Here is a 17,888-nt window from a genome sequence, read left to right as displayed (position 1 = left end):
CACTGTAGGAGCTAACAGAGAGAGGGAGTGGGGGGTTCTCACATCTGGTACTGATTTCCATGGTAAGGCAGCCTCAATAAATATGGCTTTGAAGCCTGGGCCATTTTATTTTGTGCACAAAGACCATTGCGAGGCCTCTGCACTATTGCATCAGACATTAAAATCAAATGCCGCAAGCTCCTTCTTCTGTTAATGATTGGTTGCGGTTAACACAGCAAAAATATCTGAAACTAACCAAAACAATCCTAAAAAACATCAGGACATTTAAGGTAATTTGAAATACAATGGCCGGTCAGTTAGAAGACATTTTAAATCACCACCCAGGAAGTCGAGGCTTGATTTATCAAGCAATTGTACTAGTAGTGTGCAGTGTTGTGTAGGTTGTATGCCACTGCATGAACATAAAGCCTGCATGCCCATGACATCAACATTAGGTTACAGCCACATGTGCTTGTTAGGCAAGAGAGAGAAGGTGGCCTTGCAAACAAGTCATTGCACCCCTGCTATCCCATAACTCTTCAGTGAGCGAGAGAGAAGGAAGGGGGTGGGGGTTGATGAGGCGTCTGGCTTCAATGGCAGCAGAATGTGTGGAGTTGGTTAATTTGGACATGGCAGCGGTACAGCGGAGAACAGTATGCCGTGGCTCTGCCAGACGATATTGGTGCCAGATGTTGCGAAGAGAGAAAAATCCTGCCACATAAAACATGTTCCAATGGAAAGACTCCCTCGGTCTCACTCTCTGAAACAAAGTGATGACTTTGAACTATTTGTGTAAAAAATGTAGCAGTGAAACATTTTGCCATTCAAATTTAGGAGGATATTGAATTGATTTGTTTTCTGCTAATGAAGATGAAAAGGCTTAATCCTGTCCAGCCGCGCTGAGACAACAGAGGAAATGTTTGCTGAAATGATATATCATCAAACAAAGCCAGCTCTCCTCTGTCACATCGCTGCACACTTGGGTAGAAAGTCCTGCAGCTGTGGTAACGAAACCTCCTCCTTCATTTGTGTGTAATTACAATCAACATGGAAAATAAAACAGTATGTGCACATTTTTGTATGCCCCTCCTACACGTGTTTGAATGACTTTAAGCTGAGTGATAAAACAGAACTTTTCCCCCCCTTTTTTTCTTCTTTTTTGTATTCTGAATGCAGGCACACATGGTCAAAATGAGGCATTTTTCCATTACAAAGCTTATCATTAAATCCCCTCCCGCTGATCTTTTGCTGGGTTTAAAGTAAAGAGGAGAAATCATTAGGAGCTCCAGGAGACTTCACAGTCACTGGGACTAAGCTAACCCTGGGAGTTATCTCTGCTTGAGAGAAGAAGAAGAGTGGGCTAGCTAGGTGACCCGTGACCTCCAGGAGACTGTCTAAGTGGTCACCACCCTCCCCTCCCCTTCCCCATCTCAGGGTAAAGCCCCCAGGCTCGGACAGCATCCCAACCGATCACACCCGGTCACCAAGCCGGGGGAAAGCCTCCACTCGATCTGCTTTATTCTCTTCCTGCCCCTGCTTTTTCCCCTCTGTTCTCGGCTGGTGATCAGAAAACTGCACTGTGTGCGTGCGCGCGCATGTGCATGTGTGTTATGAGAGAAACGTGGGGCGTGTGTTTATGTGCAAGCAGTGGAGTGTGGTCTTGCAGTCACAGGCAGACTCTCAGGCACCTGAAATGTCAACCTGTGTGACAGAAAGGCCCTTCATTTGACAGCCAGCCCAATTAGAAGCCATGGAGACACAGAGAGGAAAGGGGGGTCACCATTCAAGATTGGACCGGGAAAGGGAGGGGGGGTCTTAAGACAGCCTCTAATTAACCCATCAACTTTAATAAGACCTTGCAGGACAGATAGGCATCTGTAGAATGGCCAGCAGTCAAGATGAACAAGTGGATGAGGAGACGAGCACACATGGATGAACACACAAAAATACACAGGCTGTTTCTAGCAGCTTAAATTATCACAGGGAGTGTTTAAACGGCAGGTTCAGCTCTGTTTGTGCAGCGGTGTGATGTAGAGTCAGGCTAAACCTTTGAAGTGAAAAGGGATGGCATTGAAGGCTATGACTAAGTTGTTTTGAGCAGGATCCATTTCTGGCTCTCAGTGTGTGTGTGTGTGTGTTTGTGTTTGATTTGGACAAGAGGGAGTTGTGCACGAGCATGTATATGGAAGTAGTTGTGTAGGTGCCTCAAAGCGGTTTAAAACACGATGAAATATATCAGATGCACTCTTGCTGCCACTGTCAGGTTTCGTTTGAGTTCAATTCTATGTTTTGTTTAGTTTCTTTCTTATGTACACCTTCATGCAACATTTTCTAATCACAGACTTTTTTCTTTGTTCTCCTTCCTCAGGTACTATTTCAAGAAGGAAAGTGATGAGTTTGAGTGTGGTGCTGTGTTCGAGGAGGTGTGGGAAGACGCCACCGTGTTGCCCATGTATGAAGGCAAGGTCCTGGGCAAGGTGGAAAGGATGGACTAAAAGCCACTTCATTGCCAGCCAACCAACACCCTTCCCTGCCCAACCAAAAGCTAAACTGTCCGTTAAGAAACTAGAGCAAGAGACTCTATGTAATTAACACTCTGGACTTCCTTTTCGTTTTGTATTTTTTTTTTATATTTCTTAATATTAAGCTAAACAGAGTTAATATATCCAGCACAAGAGGAGTGATTGAAGGAAGATGAGCCAATGAAGTATACCGAATCCAGAGGAGGTGCCGCACCTCCCTGACTTTCTCAACCAATCAGCCTTAGAAACACAAGGGAATGACACGACAGACAATTAAAGGCCAATACGAGGATGATGAGAATGATGATGAAGATGATGATTGGAGCCCATGAGGGGGGAGGGCCACCTCTTCCTGAATATAACCACTGAAGATGTAGATGAGTGTTTTGTTGAGATGTGATGAGAGACTGATGATGTCTCACCGGCTTCCGGGCCGAGTGCAACAGACTGGCACGAGCCGAAGACGCAGCTCCACCAACCTGCTCTTAATGTTACGCTCGAAAATCGTTACAAAAACGTCTGTACGTGTGCATATACATACATGCATATATGTATATATACATGTATTATATATATAGATGCTTTTTGTCATGAGATGAAAGTTTTTATGAAGTATTTATTGAAAAAACAACCAACTCCTTTTACCTTGTTCTCCCTTCCTAAGTCTTCTTAAACCTATCTTCCTCCCCCCTCCCTATTTCCAGCCAATGGGCAAGCTGCTTTGAATGTTGGGAGAATACTGTGGTAATATTGTATAAGTTTGTGTTTTTTGTTTGTTATTACTTTACTCAAAGGATGTGACACTAGCCTAGCACCTCCCATAGCCTTGTAGCCCCGTCTGACCCAAACTAACAACCTTAGCAGTGGTCTCGTCTGCGGCGCTCTCCCTCCACTATCCTTATGGGCAATCCCAGTCTTAAATGCTGCTGATAGTTTGTAATGTTATGTTTGTCACACTAGCTTTTCCGACCCCCCCCCCCTCCCTTTTCTTTCTGTCAGTCCAACGACTAGAGCTCAAATCTTTTTTGTTGTGCCTTTGTTTGTAAACCAGGCATTGCACATGGTGGGGGGGTTGAATATAGTTACAGATACACACAGCAGAGACCTGTCGCACAAGTTGTACCATCTAATAATGGCAGTGTTTACAGCCCGCACACCAAAATAACTTGTGCTAACAAGAACCAGCTTGGGTCAATGAGAATGACTTCCTGCAGAAGTCAGCTAGCGTGTCAAAAAATACAAAAAAAGGAAAGAAAAGTGAACATTGAAGAATTCTGGCTCCGATAACCTTTGAATGTTGTTACAATAGCATCGTATATAGCAGAGTTCCTGTATACATTGTAATTATGCATTCTGAAGTATGGAAACTGACACACGTGATGCACACATAGAGTACATACACAGACACAATACACATCAAACACTATCGCTGGTGTTATATGAGTACAGCACCTGTGCCTACATGGATGCCATACCATGTGCTACCCTGTTTCAGGGTTTTAATATATATCCCTTGATTCTCAGAAGGGTTTTATGTTGAAAAGATATTTTTATGCTTTTAATAATATCCTGTAATCATGTTTTTGTTTTTACACCATGGCCTTTTTTGTTTTGTTTCATTCTATCTAAACTGTAAATTATACATTATATAAAGAGTTTCATTTAAAGATTTACATGGACCTATAATTATTGTAATTATTGAGAGATGTAGCCTTTATTAAAGTTTTATATTTTTCAAATGAAAGCAGTTGTGTGTGAATTGTCTCTTTCATGATACAGAATTACTTCACCCACCTCCTCTTGTGTCAACATGATATTGTTTCATATTATAGACCATACTGTGCAACAAGCCTCCCTGTATTAGTAAGATAATACTTTTTGGCAACACAATGGGTGGAGGATCAGTCAGGGACACCAGGTAAATTATAATTTTTTAAAGAAATAACAGGGTTCTTGTAATTGTGCAAATAAGAAAAGAAGTGAAATTGCCAGATTGAGCACCTTATTTAACCATGTGTTAAACACCAAGCCTCCATTTGTCCTGCTGGCCTACTGGTTTTTGATGCATACTTGGCAAGTCCCCTATATAATTCTTACGAGAGCCCTTTAGTACATATTATGGTGTTTTACATGTAGGAACGAATTATTCTCTCATTCAATGTCTTTTCTAGTTTTTTCTTCTCCCTCTAATGTATATATCTGTTTGTAAAGACACTGAACCAGGCGTCCAGCACCTTACTATATCATTCCAAGAATGTGATATTCCCTCAGGCATGGCACTTGGGTTTGTAGTTGGGAGGGGATGTGGGGTATATATGTTTAATGTGTGAAATGTGACAATGTGAAAAAATATTTCTGGGGGAAAAAAAAACATTCCTTATATCAGTCTTGAGTCCTGTAAACATATTCGTCTTTTACACCAAAATTAGCAGGTATAAACAGGTTTTCTAAACGCAGGTAAACCTGCGGACAGAGGCAATTAACTTCTTTCCCATTGCCAGAAGAGGAGTTTGCCTTTCGTTTTTTTCCCCCCTTGTGCTTCATGTTCAATGTTACGGATGGACTGACAAACTCTCTCACCTCGCTGTCTGTCAAATAAGCATGTTCGCCCATGTAACACATTTCTATCACTGCCGAACCCGGAGCGAATAAAAACCTGTGCCTACTACAGATTTGTTCGACCCTGGAGTGAATGGTGATTGTATCTATTCACATTGCAGACAAAAGACAGATGTTAGTGGGTTTTTCGACCAGTAGAAAAGGGATTACATACGTAAACATAACATAAAGCAAATGTATTTATAGTGGAAATCCACGAAGAGACATCAGTATCAGCTACACTAGAAAATAAAACGACAGTGGAAACTACACTCTACACTCTACTTTAGTAAGAAGTTACAGTCTACAGTGCGACTGACAGAAGAGTAGGAAATGTCTATGGAACCTGTTGTTAAATACTCACAAGAATTATTTTTGACAGTTACCTGCCTTCTCTCTAGTCTTCCTCAGTAATGAGCAACATGAAATGTTGTTAGCGGCGTCACCATTAAAGAAGTACAGTCGCGTGGTGCTGTGATCACACCACAATGCAGACGGAAGATGGAGAGGTGACTTTTCATTTAAACCACATGATTAATAAAAAACAGTCTGTCATTGTGGGACGGCACGAAAACCTGAAAAAAAAAGACTCTTTACTGGAAAAAAAGGTAACATTCAATGTGAGAAATTAATTCACTGTGTAAACAGTAATCACTAAAAGCCTGTAACCTTTTGATATATTACTGCCCCTCTGTGGTTAAATGTGCGGGTTCTGTATTCAACACTTAAATGGGAGACATTAAGCATGGAAATGGGGGCATGGGCTAATTGGTCCTATTAAAGAGCAACAAGGACCGGCGCTACTCTGTGACAGTCAACACATTAATGAAGCACCCTGCATCCCCTATCAGAGGGCCTTGCCATGTTTGCCTCAATTATCTGGCTTTATTTCAGTGGTGGGGGAAAACAATCGTTAAATACCAGGAAATCATTCTGTGGTGGGAAGCGCGGTGCTGTCTTTCAGTTCAAACAGTCCAAATTGCAATTGGCAAAAAGCAGAGGTAGCCACAAAAAAAAGAAATAAGAACAGTTCTTACTCAGAAGCTTTCACTTCCCACAAAAAAATTTCTGATTCCTGTCTACCCTGATAGCTGTTCCTGGCAATATGGAAAAAAAAAAAGAAATTAACAAAAACAGACAAGCTGCCAATGCTCATCACATCTATGATATACTGTGGTTTTTCCCTTTTCTTAAAGCACATACAAAATACTTTTTTGACACAAAAAAAGAGTTTCTGCAGGTATTTTTTACACCACAAATAGGAGATTGATTTCCCTGAATCTTTTCATCAAAGGAAAAGAGAGGTGAAAAGAGAGGTGAAACTTTCTTTACTACAACATAATACAAACTCCCCAAACCTTATTATCATCCCCTTCATGGTCCTAACTTCACAATGACGAGGGTTTAATCAGGCTGAACCAGCTAGTTTCTGCTGAATCCCTGGAACAGGGCAGGTGTAACCCTCCACCCTTCTACCCCCCTCCGCCCTGCCTCCCTCCCTCTCTATTTTTACAGCCTCTTGGGGCTTGGGCTTTGAAGGGAAACCTATCCAGGAAAATTGCTTGCATTTTTCCCAACCTAAGTGTTGATAGATGGACATTGACTGTCGCATTCCCCCTCTTGCACATCAGGAGCTCACCCCCTATCTTCTCTCCGGCATTCCAGTTCTAATAGGTGCTTTGTTGAAGTGCATCACAGGTTACACATATGTTCTGAAGTTCCTGTTTTGACGGAAACCCGACTTCCATTTGGCGGCTTTGACTCCTTTGACTTAGATATTAATTCGAAGCACAGAATTCTTTCACGGTGTCTTTTCATCAGCGGAGAACAATTCTGTGATGTAACTTTGATTTCGCTGGCAGCTTTGCTTTCCCGTTGCTCCGTACGTCCATATGTCCTAAACTCCGTTACCTTCATCCCTGTCTTTTCTCCAAAAAATGGCATTCATTTCTCCTTGCATTGTGGTAATTGGCATAGCATGGTTGAGGCTATTGTAAACATGGCTGTGTGAGACTGGTATAAAGAGGCACCACTCACTCCCCAGGCTAAGCTAGTGTGCGAGGCAGGCTGGGGCTGCTGCCTATTGTGCTGGTGAAGCCTTTGTAGATTTTTGCAGTGGGCCCCTTTTAATCGCCTTCTCATACACTGCCTGCCGACTCGCTTTGCATATTTAATTGCCAGGTAAAATCATTTTGTCGACAATCCGTTTAATTATTTGATTGTACAGTAACCGTAAAGAGTGAGCGAAGGGAAGAGGAAGGGATAAAGGGGGATAGAGGGAAGGAGAGAGACAGAGCGAGAGCAGCAGGCAGCGGAGAAAGAAAGAGGTCTGTTGCCAGAATAGACATCAAAGCTGTGCCTTGATGTTGATGTTGAATGGGCATTAATGGTTTCTGAAGGCAAGAGATTGCACAGGAAAAAAAAAAGAAAGAGAGAAAAGAAAAAAAATAAACCCTTCTTTTTCTCTGACAATCCCGCCAGCAATCTCAGTAAATGCATAAACATTGGGACCCGGTGCCAGATAGAATGGTTGAACAGAGACAAGGAGAGTGAGAGTGAGGAAAGTAAGTTGAATTGTTCACTTTCATTTCCTGTAATGACAGAAGAATGAGTAATGTAGAAGATGGGTCAAATGGACTGACTGGAGGTTTGCAGAGATCAGGAGGCCATTATCTATACTGCTTACCCTCTGAGGGGTGCAGGGGGCGTGGAGCCAATCAAAACTGACACTGGGCAAGAGGCAGAGCTTACCCTGGACAGGTCGCCAGTCTATGACAGGGCCGACAATAGAGAAATCCATGCAGGCAAGGGCAAACTCTACACAGAAAGGCCCCTGCCGACCAGCAGGATCAAACCATGGAACCGTCTTGATGACTTGTGAGGCAACAAATCTAACCACTGCTCCACCGTACCATCGTATCATCTAGCCACATTAAAAGCTAAGGTCAAATGAAGTTTCAAATCAGTAACAGTTAAAGCTAGGGTTGGTATTCCTGGAAAAGCTAGAAAAAGCAGGCTACCAAAAATGCAACTAATACTTCCCACCTCCTCCCATAGAGCGTTTTGTCAAAGCTGTATGCCCCTAAAACACTATACTCACAACTACTATGATTATCATTTTCAGGGAATCTTCTCAGCATGTCTTGAGCAGAATTCTAAATTCTTCTGATCTAAATGTTGGATGGATGCTAATAAACATTGCTCTTTTACACGAGTGATTCACAGCAGGTTGCAAAGTCCATGCTTGATTTAGCTCATATCCTCCCATAATGTTAGTCAAAAAGATACAAATGTGAGACGGCACAAGAATGGCAATAGTAAGATCCATCAACCTGCATTGATTGATTTTTTGGCCACTGGTGCAAAACAAAAGGCTGTGAACACAATATTGACACATCATCACCTCATAAGGTTGATGTGCTGAACATGGCTAGAAAGTTGCTTATTTATAACTGTAGAGTGTGATGGGTAGATGAATGTTCACTGTAGTCCTAATCCTTCTTTCTCTTTTCTGGCCTGTATAAAAAAGTCAAGTGCATTTTATCACGTCTGTCCCCCCCTCTGCGACACTCCAGAATAGCAGGTATCGCACATTAGACACATGATACTGAGAGGAGAACAAGTCAGGGTACAGCATCCAAAGCCCTGATAAAGAAAACAACAAGCATTGGTGTTCTGACATGTAGCTGCTGGCTAAACTGCCTTGATAAGTGAACCACTCACCTTCCTGAAGCCCCTTTTCCATTGGTCAAAACAACCACTAACATCTGGCTTTTGTCTACAATGTGAGCATTTTGATGCAAATTGAACTTCTGGGCGTGGGCACGCCAATAACTCCTAGAAGATGTAGTAGAATATGAAAAATGGACTATGCATTGCTTTTTATCCTTCACTGCTACACTTGATGACATTTTGCACAACAAATAATAGGTTATAAAACTAAATACTCAAACATATTGGATATTTTTTCATCAATAATTACTCTCAAAGTTAAAAACTGATACAATTGAATTTAATTCTTTTTTTTATTAAAATTTTGTATTAATTATCTAGCATCAGCAACCATACAGACTCAAAGAAACATTTATACAATGGAGATGAGTCACTAGATTTTAGTATCAAGTATGCAGAAAACACACAAAGTGCAATATGAGAATAATTTGAAAGATACTGGATATGATGCTGCATTTGGGTTCATGAAGTGAAAAGTGGATGTTGTCCTCTCGCCTGTCACCAAAACACCCAAATTCCATCTTGTGTTTCATGATGTGTGTGGTGGGGTTTTGGCATTTGCGTGTGAACAGTCCAAGCTAGAGGCTTTAACTGCAGCTTACCTCTGAAACTCATCCAAAACCACCTTGATCCTCTTTCGGCTGGCACTGCTGGAGATCTCTCTCACTCTCTCTTTCTGTCTTTGCATCCCCCCACCCAGCCCCCAACTCTCTCACTTTCCTCCAGTTTGGTTGTCTGTCTGTCTGTCTCACCCACCCCCTTCTCTTGTGTTGTCAGGTTTACTTATCTTTCCAGCTTCCCTGAACTATCTTGTCTCTCTGTCATTCTGTTGTGAGGGTAGTGTGTATGTGGGTGTGAGGGTGTTGAGGTGGTATCTACTATCTGGAGGGAATATCTACATTCAACATAACCTTGACAAGCATGCCTGTTGAGAGAGTTCATAACTCTGCTCCTTTTACTGGCATTACCAAAAAGAAATCTGGCTTTCTAAAATGACGTACACAAGACACCAGGTTAAAAACAGATAGATAGAAATTATTATCGGAAATCATTTAAATTTCATAATGTATGAATGATACATTTATAGCCAAATGACAAGCAAATGCTCAGTGATTATCCATTATATAACTGCAAACAAAAAGGGAAATCTACAAGAAAATACAGAGGGCTGGAAGTCATCTGTCATCAAGATGGAAATGCCAGATCCCAGTTTCACTTGGCTAGTGTGTTGTGCATCACTAGGGCCTGCTCTGTCTGCTGTAAATTGTTGGTCAGTGGTAACAGCAAAATATGAAAGAAATTAGCTGTTTATATGCACCTTCTGATCTAAGAAAATGTGACGCTGATGCAGGACAACCAGAAAAAACCTGTTAGGAACAGTTTGACTAAAATAACCCCTGTCTCTATTTCAAGATGTCTCTCAGAAAACCTCAATTTCATTTTAGTTTTTGTCCAGGTCAAGTATTTATTTGTGGATAATGCTGATTATCTCATGACTATGACAGTTCTGTGCCTACTGTCGTCAAAAACGACCCACAAGAACTCAAAAACAGCATTCAGTAGCTTTCTGGCCCTCTATGCAATGGTTTTAAGAGCACTCTTTTTGGACAACTTTACTTTATTTATTTTGGGAGCATCCATCCGTCTCTTAGGCTTTCTCTCTACCTCTGCCAACTTTGTGTCAGCTGTGGATAGGCATTGTCTATTTTGTCTAACGACCCCCTGTCAGGTCTCAAACCACCCCCAAGGGAAGCCTGTGTTCTTTGGGTTAGACAGAGCTCTGGGCCCAAACCACTGTCAACAAGGGGAACAATTTGGCTGGCAAGGGCCATATTTACAGATTGGTGAACCACAGCTCCATTTAGCAGTCTTCTTTCGTCAGTAAAAACCACAGGACGGTATCTTTCTCAGATCTCAAGAGGAGAAACAGAGATAGGATTATGCCATGCAGCCCAAAGTTGGTCTATGCTGACCACCACTCGGACCGCCAGTGTTTAGAACTCAAGAAATGCCAAATGATCCGATAACACAAGTTTGTCATGGCACGCAACTTTGCCCACATTCCTCAGTGACCCATCGGAATGCAGTCCCTCGAAAGGCTTCGCCTGTGGCCTCAGTTCGGAGAGTGTGTGGTATATTTTGAATCCGTCAGACTCTTGTCTTTTCTTGTACCATCCTGAATGTTGGGAGCGGCAATTCTAAAAATGCAAAGCTTAAGGCGTTGGATTTTTTCTTCATATGAATGTTTCAACCAAACACTCTTTGGGGCATTGCACGTACACAAAATATGTTAATCTGTCAAGATATGGCAACCATGAGTCTTGTTAACACAGTGGCCCACATTTCGTTGTGGGCTGCTTGGTGTACAAACAGAGAAATAAGTTTGGGGTCAGAAAAGGCTTTGAAGCGAAACATACTCCCATCATAAAGTTATATCTGGGGCAGATGAGACAAAAACAGTTTTCAGAGATGAAATCCGGCAAATGTCTGCACAATTGGGTCCGAAGTTTGCCTTTCACATATGAATTACGCAGTGTGAGATTCTCTTCTCAGACACCTTCACAATAACACAGAAATCTCTGGAGCGTTTAGGTGAGAGGTGATGCAGCGGGCGGTGCAGGACGTAACACACATTCTGCTGCAAAGATCACGTTTTTGTTTACAGCATATCCACACTAGCTTCGACCATTATCATCAAAAACTCTCACATCTACATCGGTGTCTTCTACGTGTATAGAAATGCTTTTTTATCCTGAGAAATTTGTATTCTGTCGCCTGTTAGAAACGTCATCAACACACTCACTTCCTGGGAGTTTTTATAAGGGGACTGGCAGTAAAAACTCCAGAGACAGTCCAGAGCCTCTCACTCAGACATTTGTGTGCTCACATCAACATGTCCGGAGATTATCTGGAGTTCATGTCTGAAAGTAACTCAATAAACTAGAACCACACTGAAGCCCTGAAAGTTGATGACATGGACAAGTGGGAAGATGGAAATGCATAAGGGTTGCTTCTGGTTGCCTCTCTGCGCATGAAGCAGTTGCTTTTGAAACTGCTACTAGAAGTGCAATAGCTAACTTAAAAAGACAACTGGGATCAAGGTAAAACACACTTCCAATTCAAGCATCGAGATGAAAAAACAATTCAAATAAAGGAACATTCAGATTTTTCAGATTTGGGCTGTTTTGTTTGTTCTTTCTTTTGTTTGGTGTGGATATAGGCTACGACATGGAGCAGGCTGTGTTTTACTTTTAGTTTTACTATCATCATATTATCACTTCAACTAAACTCGAATCAACAACCTTATTGCAAAAGTGAACAATGAAATAGTTTATGTTGTTGTGCACAAGTACACCCCCACGTTCTGGTGCTGCAAATTAGTTCCAGATATCAATAAGTTGCACAGCATAAAACAAACATTGATTATATTTACATATACAAGATATGTTCAAACTTAAAAATCAAGCCTATTCAGAAAGCAGTTCATGTTCCAAAACAACCAACATAAACCACAAAGAACCTGCTGCAGCGACCAGACATTGTCAACAATGCATGTCTTGCTTGGGTGTGGCTGCCACGGACAATATTGAACTGAGCTCTTTTTTAGAAACGGGGGAATTTCTCTGTGCTTTTATCCTAAGACAGCCCTGGTGCTTCAGTGTTGTGCCTCACACATACCTTCAGGTCCGCAGTCCATTCCCCAGACGGCTGTGGGAAAAGCGGTGAGGCCACTCTGGGTTTGGAGGCATCCCAGGAGCCACAGGGATAAAAAGGAGCCTCTGTCATGTGATGCGGTCATGTGACTCTCGCGGAACAGGAGTCCTGTGAAGAGGAGAGGCAAAGGGGTAACAGAGGATTTTCATCAAGTCATTCAATATAATGATATATGAGGAATTCCAGTATGCATACTGTATGTATATGTCTTATTTCATGAAGCCATGAAGTATCAGTTTCCTTTCTCATCTTTTGCCCTGCAGCAAAAAAATGATTAGTTTCCAAAACCATTTAGTGGCTAAAATGATCTAAACCATCCTTTATTTTTTTCACAGACTTTCAACATCCAAAACAAGTTAAACCAAACCAAGAGTTTACACATGCCTAAATAGAACTCTCCAGCCACCTGGGTTGTGTGTGTATGAGCCCTCAAGCCTGACTGTTTCCCATCGTTGAGGCTCTCCTTTGCGAAGCTCGGGGCTTAGCCACCATTGTTTACCCACAAAGCTCAGCACCTGTTAGAGATTGAGCTGTACACAACCCAGCTGCAAGCCATTTTCATCTAACACCCAAGAAGATAACTCTCCCTGTGGCACAAACGATTAGGCTAATAGTCCATGATGATGGGAAGGGACTAAGTTGGATGAGAAGGTAAAAAGTTGTGGGCGCAAATGGCATCCTCCGAGAGAATCTGTTTGTCTCTGACAAGCCAGTGGACAACCGCTCAATTCAGTCATTTCCCTTGTTTGTGTTCTTCATCTCACATACCACTTACTGATGCGCCAACATGCCCCCCCTGGCACGACAAGAGGCCACCATTGTGAGGAAATGGCTTTGCAGTCTGCAGGAGCCCACGGCACTTCTGTTTATTTATTTTTTTCAACGGACTCCCTGTCGCCAGCTTGTCCCTCTTCTCCTTTGCTTTTAACACACAAGCAATTAAGTCAGTTTCCCAATGCTGTGATCCCCTCCAACATTCTTTGTTCTTGTTTTTTGTTGTTTTCCTGTTCCTTAGGTTTTCTCCCTCTGTCTTGCGGGTTTGTTTCTCGGGTGAGGAGGTCGAGGCTGGGGGCGGAACAGAGGGAAGAAGAAAAACGAGGGAAAGGGAGGGGGGTTACATTTGCAGCTTTATGACTAACCACATGTGTTTCTGGGCCTTTGTATTTACATGTTTCTCATGGAAAAGAGGGTGGTGGAAGAGGATGACGGGAGAAGAAAGACATGCATATGGTTCTTGTTTGTGGAGTTAAATTCAGAATCGGACTGTTTGTTTCCTGTGACGAGCTGAGGGAAATACGTTCTTGTAATCATCTTCACATTTGACTCCTCCCTAGGCAGTGGTGAGGCTTTTCCTTGAAATTGGATATTTATATTAATATATACAAAGTACTTAGTTTTCATGTACATAGATATACTGCAGATAAAAATAAGAGCTTCTTTCTCTTGTTTAATGTATAGAAGTTGAAGTTTGGTTCTCTGAAGGACATTTTACTGAATTTGATTATTTTTGTTTGTATGATTGCTTATTATAAAGTAATACAAACTCTCCCTCTTTCACATTCTCCATTGCTCTCTTTGGTCGAGGCTCAATGGAGCACACTCCCCTGCTCTAACTCTTTCACTCTGTACGCCTTGGGCACCTCCACTTCTGGCACTGGTCTCACCATTATAAGACCTCCACAAGAACCAAAACCAGGTACTCTGCTCCCCCTTTCTTCCTCTTCTGTCTCTGAGTTGTGCCAGCACCAACACACATGAGTTGCTGTTTGTCCAATTGCCTTGTAGCGGTGGCAGTGGGGGGCATTTCATTCTGCTTTGCATACCTTTGGCATATAATCTGCCCAAAACCAGACTTTACATACACTGTGGGAAGCATTATCGTCAAGGATCCTTGTAATTTCCACAGATTGTGGGAGGTAGAGGTTTGTGTGTGAATTTATTGAACCTGTGGGCCTGTTTTTTTTATTGAACAGTGTCTCCACCCTTAGATACACTGACAATGTAAAATATTACCATCCAGTGATTCCAGGTGTTATTCTGTGATGTGTGTAATCACCAACATCGACCCCAAAAATGTGTCATCCACTCCAAACAGTAAAACCAAAGGTTATTCTAATATGTTTATAACATTTGCTGGTAAGAAACAGACGGACATGAGCACATGGTAAGTCACATGTATAGTGCAATGATAAGTCCATCGTAAACAATCCAAAATATGAAACTCATTTCCCCAAAATGTTTGGGGAAATGAACACTTTTCGAACACTTTTCGATATGTTGAAGATATGAATCCTTTAAAGTAGAAAAAAATGATGTAATGTATAACTATTATTACACATTATTTATTAGATGTAATGTTATAAGGAAGCAAAGGACAAGGAGAGTCACGCCCACATCCAAAAAATCAAAAGGAATGGCACTGTCCACTCGCTGTACGTCGCTGAAAAGCAATTTCAACTGCACTGACCAAACACATGTGAAGTGCAGGAAATGTGTTGTACCCCTGTGTTTCAAACCAATAAACAACTGGCTGGTTGAGTTTCCTGAGTGACTGATGGATCCATATAAGCGTGGAACATATATCATAAATCACATTTTTGGACTCAAGATAACAGTGTTTATGATTAGAGTGGGATTAAAATGTGTTTGGACTGTCTCTCTTTAGAGAAAACTGACTGACTTAATGTGACATGTCATGTTGCACCTGTCCTTGTTGACAGTGACGCTAAATACTCTTCAAAAAAGAGCTAGCACTCTAACAGGCGATGGATCTCACGATGTGAAATGAGACATGAGCCTAAAACACTGAAGTTTCATAGGGTCAAATCAGTGGCAGCTTTCCAGTCAACAGTTGGCCATTTTTCTGTCTTCTGCCACTTCCTGGTTTTCCTGCTCTGTCTGCATGTCCTCAATTGGGTCCTTCTTCCTGACTGGGCGTGGCCTTTGGTTTCTTGATCTCCCCGCCAACACTCCTGAGTTTCATCGTTCAATCAAGACCTCAGGCCACAGCACTTCTGAGGTAAGCACCAGCCAACCAACAGACTCCATAGCTGCTCCACCTTAACTTAACCTGGGGCACTTTCAATCTCAAAACGTTTTGTACCATTTTGCTACGACATGTTTGCTTGAAATGGTGTGTGATGGGCTTCAAGGTACATTTTCTTTCATTTGGTGGGTGTGTGAGAGGTGTTCCCCAATCAGCACTGACATGTATATAAACCCAGACATATTAAGAAGGCAGTGCACACAATGGGTTCTTACGTTTTCTTCAAATGCAGTAGCTGCTGCTCGGTTGTTGCATCAAATGTGGGTGTGAGAAGACATGTTTGTCAAAAATATTGTATAATGAAGTTATCTAATGCAATAAGCTTACAGTTATTTCATCTGAACTTATTTTAGGTTTTTTTGTACATGTTGTAATATGTCACATGTTATATTTTTAAAGCATTTCAACATTTACGTTTGAATAACTCTTTACTATATTTTGTGTGGGCTGAACGTAGCCCTTTTTTTGTCTTTGCCTGCTCCTAGCATCACTGACCTTCTCAAACAATACTCTACCATGCCTCCATCACTGCTCGCTCCATTGTGGATCTCTTCCTGCAACAACATAGTATGTATGGTATGGTATGTATGTATTTTTATGTTGTGTTTTCTCTTGCTCATTTTATCAAACAATACATATGATCCTAAGGTCTGTACTCAGATGTATCTCTTTGCATTCAACAGTCATTTTTGAAACAATGTGGCAGCAGTGAAGCGCCAATAACAGTGACAATAGATGAACATGTGTGCCAATGGTGCCCATAGTTGAGAAAAATCTGGATCTTATACTGATAATATTTGGCCTCACCAATACCATTGAATCATTATTACAGTTGTTTGGATTCAATTTGTTCAAATTTATAACAAAGAGGAATTCTGAAGCAAACATTCTGTAGATAATATACTGGCTTAGTAATTATTAAAATGTTTGTGAGGCCAATACAATGCAATTTTTAAACCTGATGACATGATAAAAGATAATACATCTAGAAATTACTAGAGTCATGCTTAGTATTTTCTGTAATTTCCCAGCAGGTGCTTCTGGAAAGAAGAAGCCGTCTGCTCCAGCTCTCATGAACACATATTGTAAAGAGATGAGGTGTGTTTGCATGGATTATGATAAGTCTTTTTGTTGTTTATGTGTTAAGTAGTTTAGATAGCAAGTTTACTACTGGTAACTACTGTTGTCTCTTTTTCTATTACGCTTTGATTCTTTCTATTTGTTATGTCTGCACAGTTAAATATCATTTTGTCACTTGCAATGGTCAAACATTCTAACAAATCTTTTTGTGCAACTTAATAAGTTTCAGTTGTTACATTTTTTTTAAATAATAGGGACGATAATGTGTAGATTTCAGCTCTGACACAAAACCTAATTATTACAATATGTAATTCAATAAGTTTGTTCAAGATGTTCGCTGACATGATTTTTGATATAGGGGCTCGGATTTGTGGAAAATTATAGAACAATAGAACTATAAAGACATGTCAAAACTCAGCCAAACATCAAAGAGACATGTTCATTCAAAACAGTTCTGCACTAAATGAGTCACAGACCTCTTTCAGGAAGGATAGCCTGTGGTTCGACACTGGGACAGTGAAAAGGCAAACACATTGTTTATTCATGTGTTGATTCGGTGATCGTTTTTGCCCCTTTTGTCACGTTTCCATTTTAAATGTTAAAGTACCTAATTTGGGCTGTGTCACAATGCACCGCATGGAGAAAGAAAAAAAGTTGTCAACGCTCTCATGTTTAGCATTCGTTTTAGCTGTAAAACTCATTGGAATCACTTCTGTGTATGGACCAGTTTGAAAAAAGACAAGGGATTCGTCTTCCTAATCCCGTCCTCCAGCTGGGGGTGTTGGGAGTGATTCAGAACATGTGCCGTGAGCGGAGGTTGGAGGTCATGAGTGATGGCGGACAAGTGCGAGCCAGGAAACAGAAAGAGAAAGATAGTCAACACTGCTTTATTTGCCTGAGTGTAGGCTGATGTAAACAAACACAGAGCTTATGCAAGCTTTTGATCTTGTGAACCATGAAATCTTCTTGGTAAAAACAGGAAAATTAGGCCTCACTGCGGGGAGGGAGGAGGGGCAGAGCAGGCAAAGGCTCATGGGAAAAGATATTTAGTCTGAGATCGGGAGTTCCAAGCTATTAAATAAACTTTCCCCCCTCTGACTTAATTTGATACAGCTTAACACTGTTTCCCCTAAATGTTTAACCCTGAGGAACTCATAAGGATTGGTATTGGTGGAATTATTGTTCATTCATCAAAGTACCAGAGCTGTAATCGTGCC

General features: G+C 41.4%; 1 protein-coding gene across 3 annotated transcripts in view; it reads left to right on the top strand.

Moving 5' to 3' along the window:
* LOC118125190 (axin-2) overlaps positions 1 to 4,245 on the top strand; it is an 84,404-nt gene extending 80,159 nt beyond the window's left edge. For all 3 annotated transcript variants that reach the window (XM_035183587.2, XM_035183610.2, XM_035183594.2), the window contains one exon: positions 2,348 to 4,245. In XM_035183587.2, coding sequence (XP_035039478.1) covers positions 2,348 to 2,474 — 127 coding nt within the window. In that variant the 3' untranslated portion in view covers positions 2,475 to 4,245. The remainder of the gene's footprint in view (positions 1 to 2,347) is intronic.
* Positions 4,246 to 17,888: the final 13,643 nt, after the last annotated feature.

The sequence above is a fragment of the Hippoglossus stenolepis genome, chromosome 2 (assembly GCF_022539355.2).
Source record: "Hippoglossus stenolepis isolate QCI-W04-F060 chromosome 2, HSTE1.2, whole genome shotgun sequence".
Lineage (NCBI taxonomy): Eukaryota > Metazoa > Chordata > Actinopteri > Pleuronectiformes > Pleuronectidae > Hippoglossus > Hippoglossus stenolepis.
This window is presented reverse-complemented; position numbering and strand designations above follow the sequence as displayed.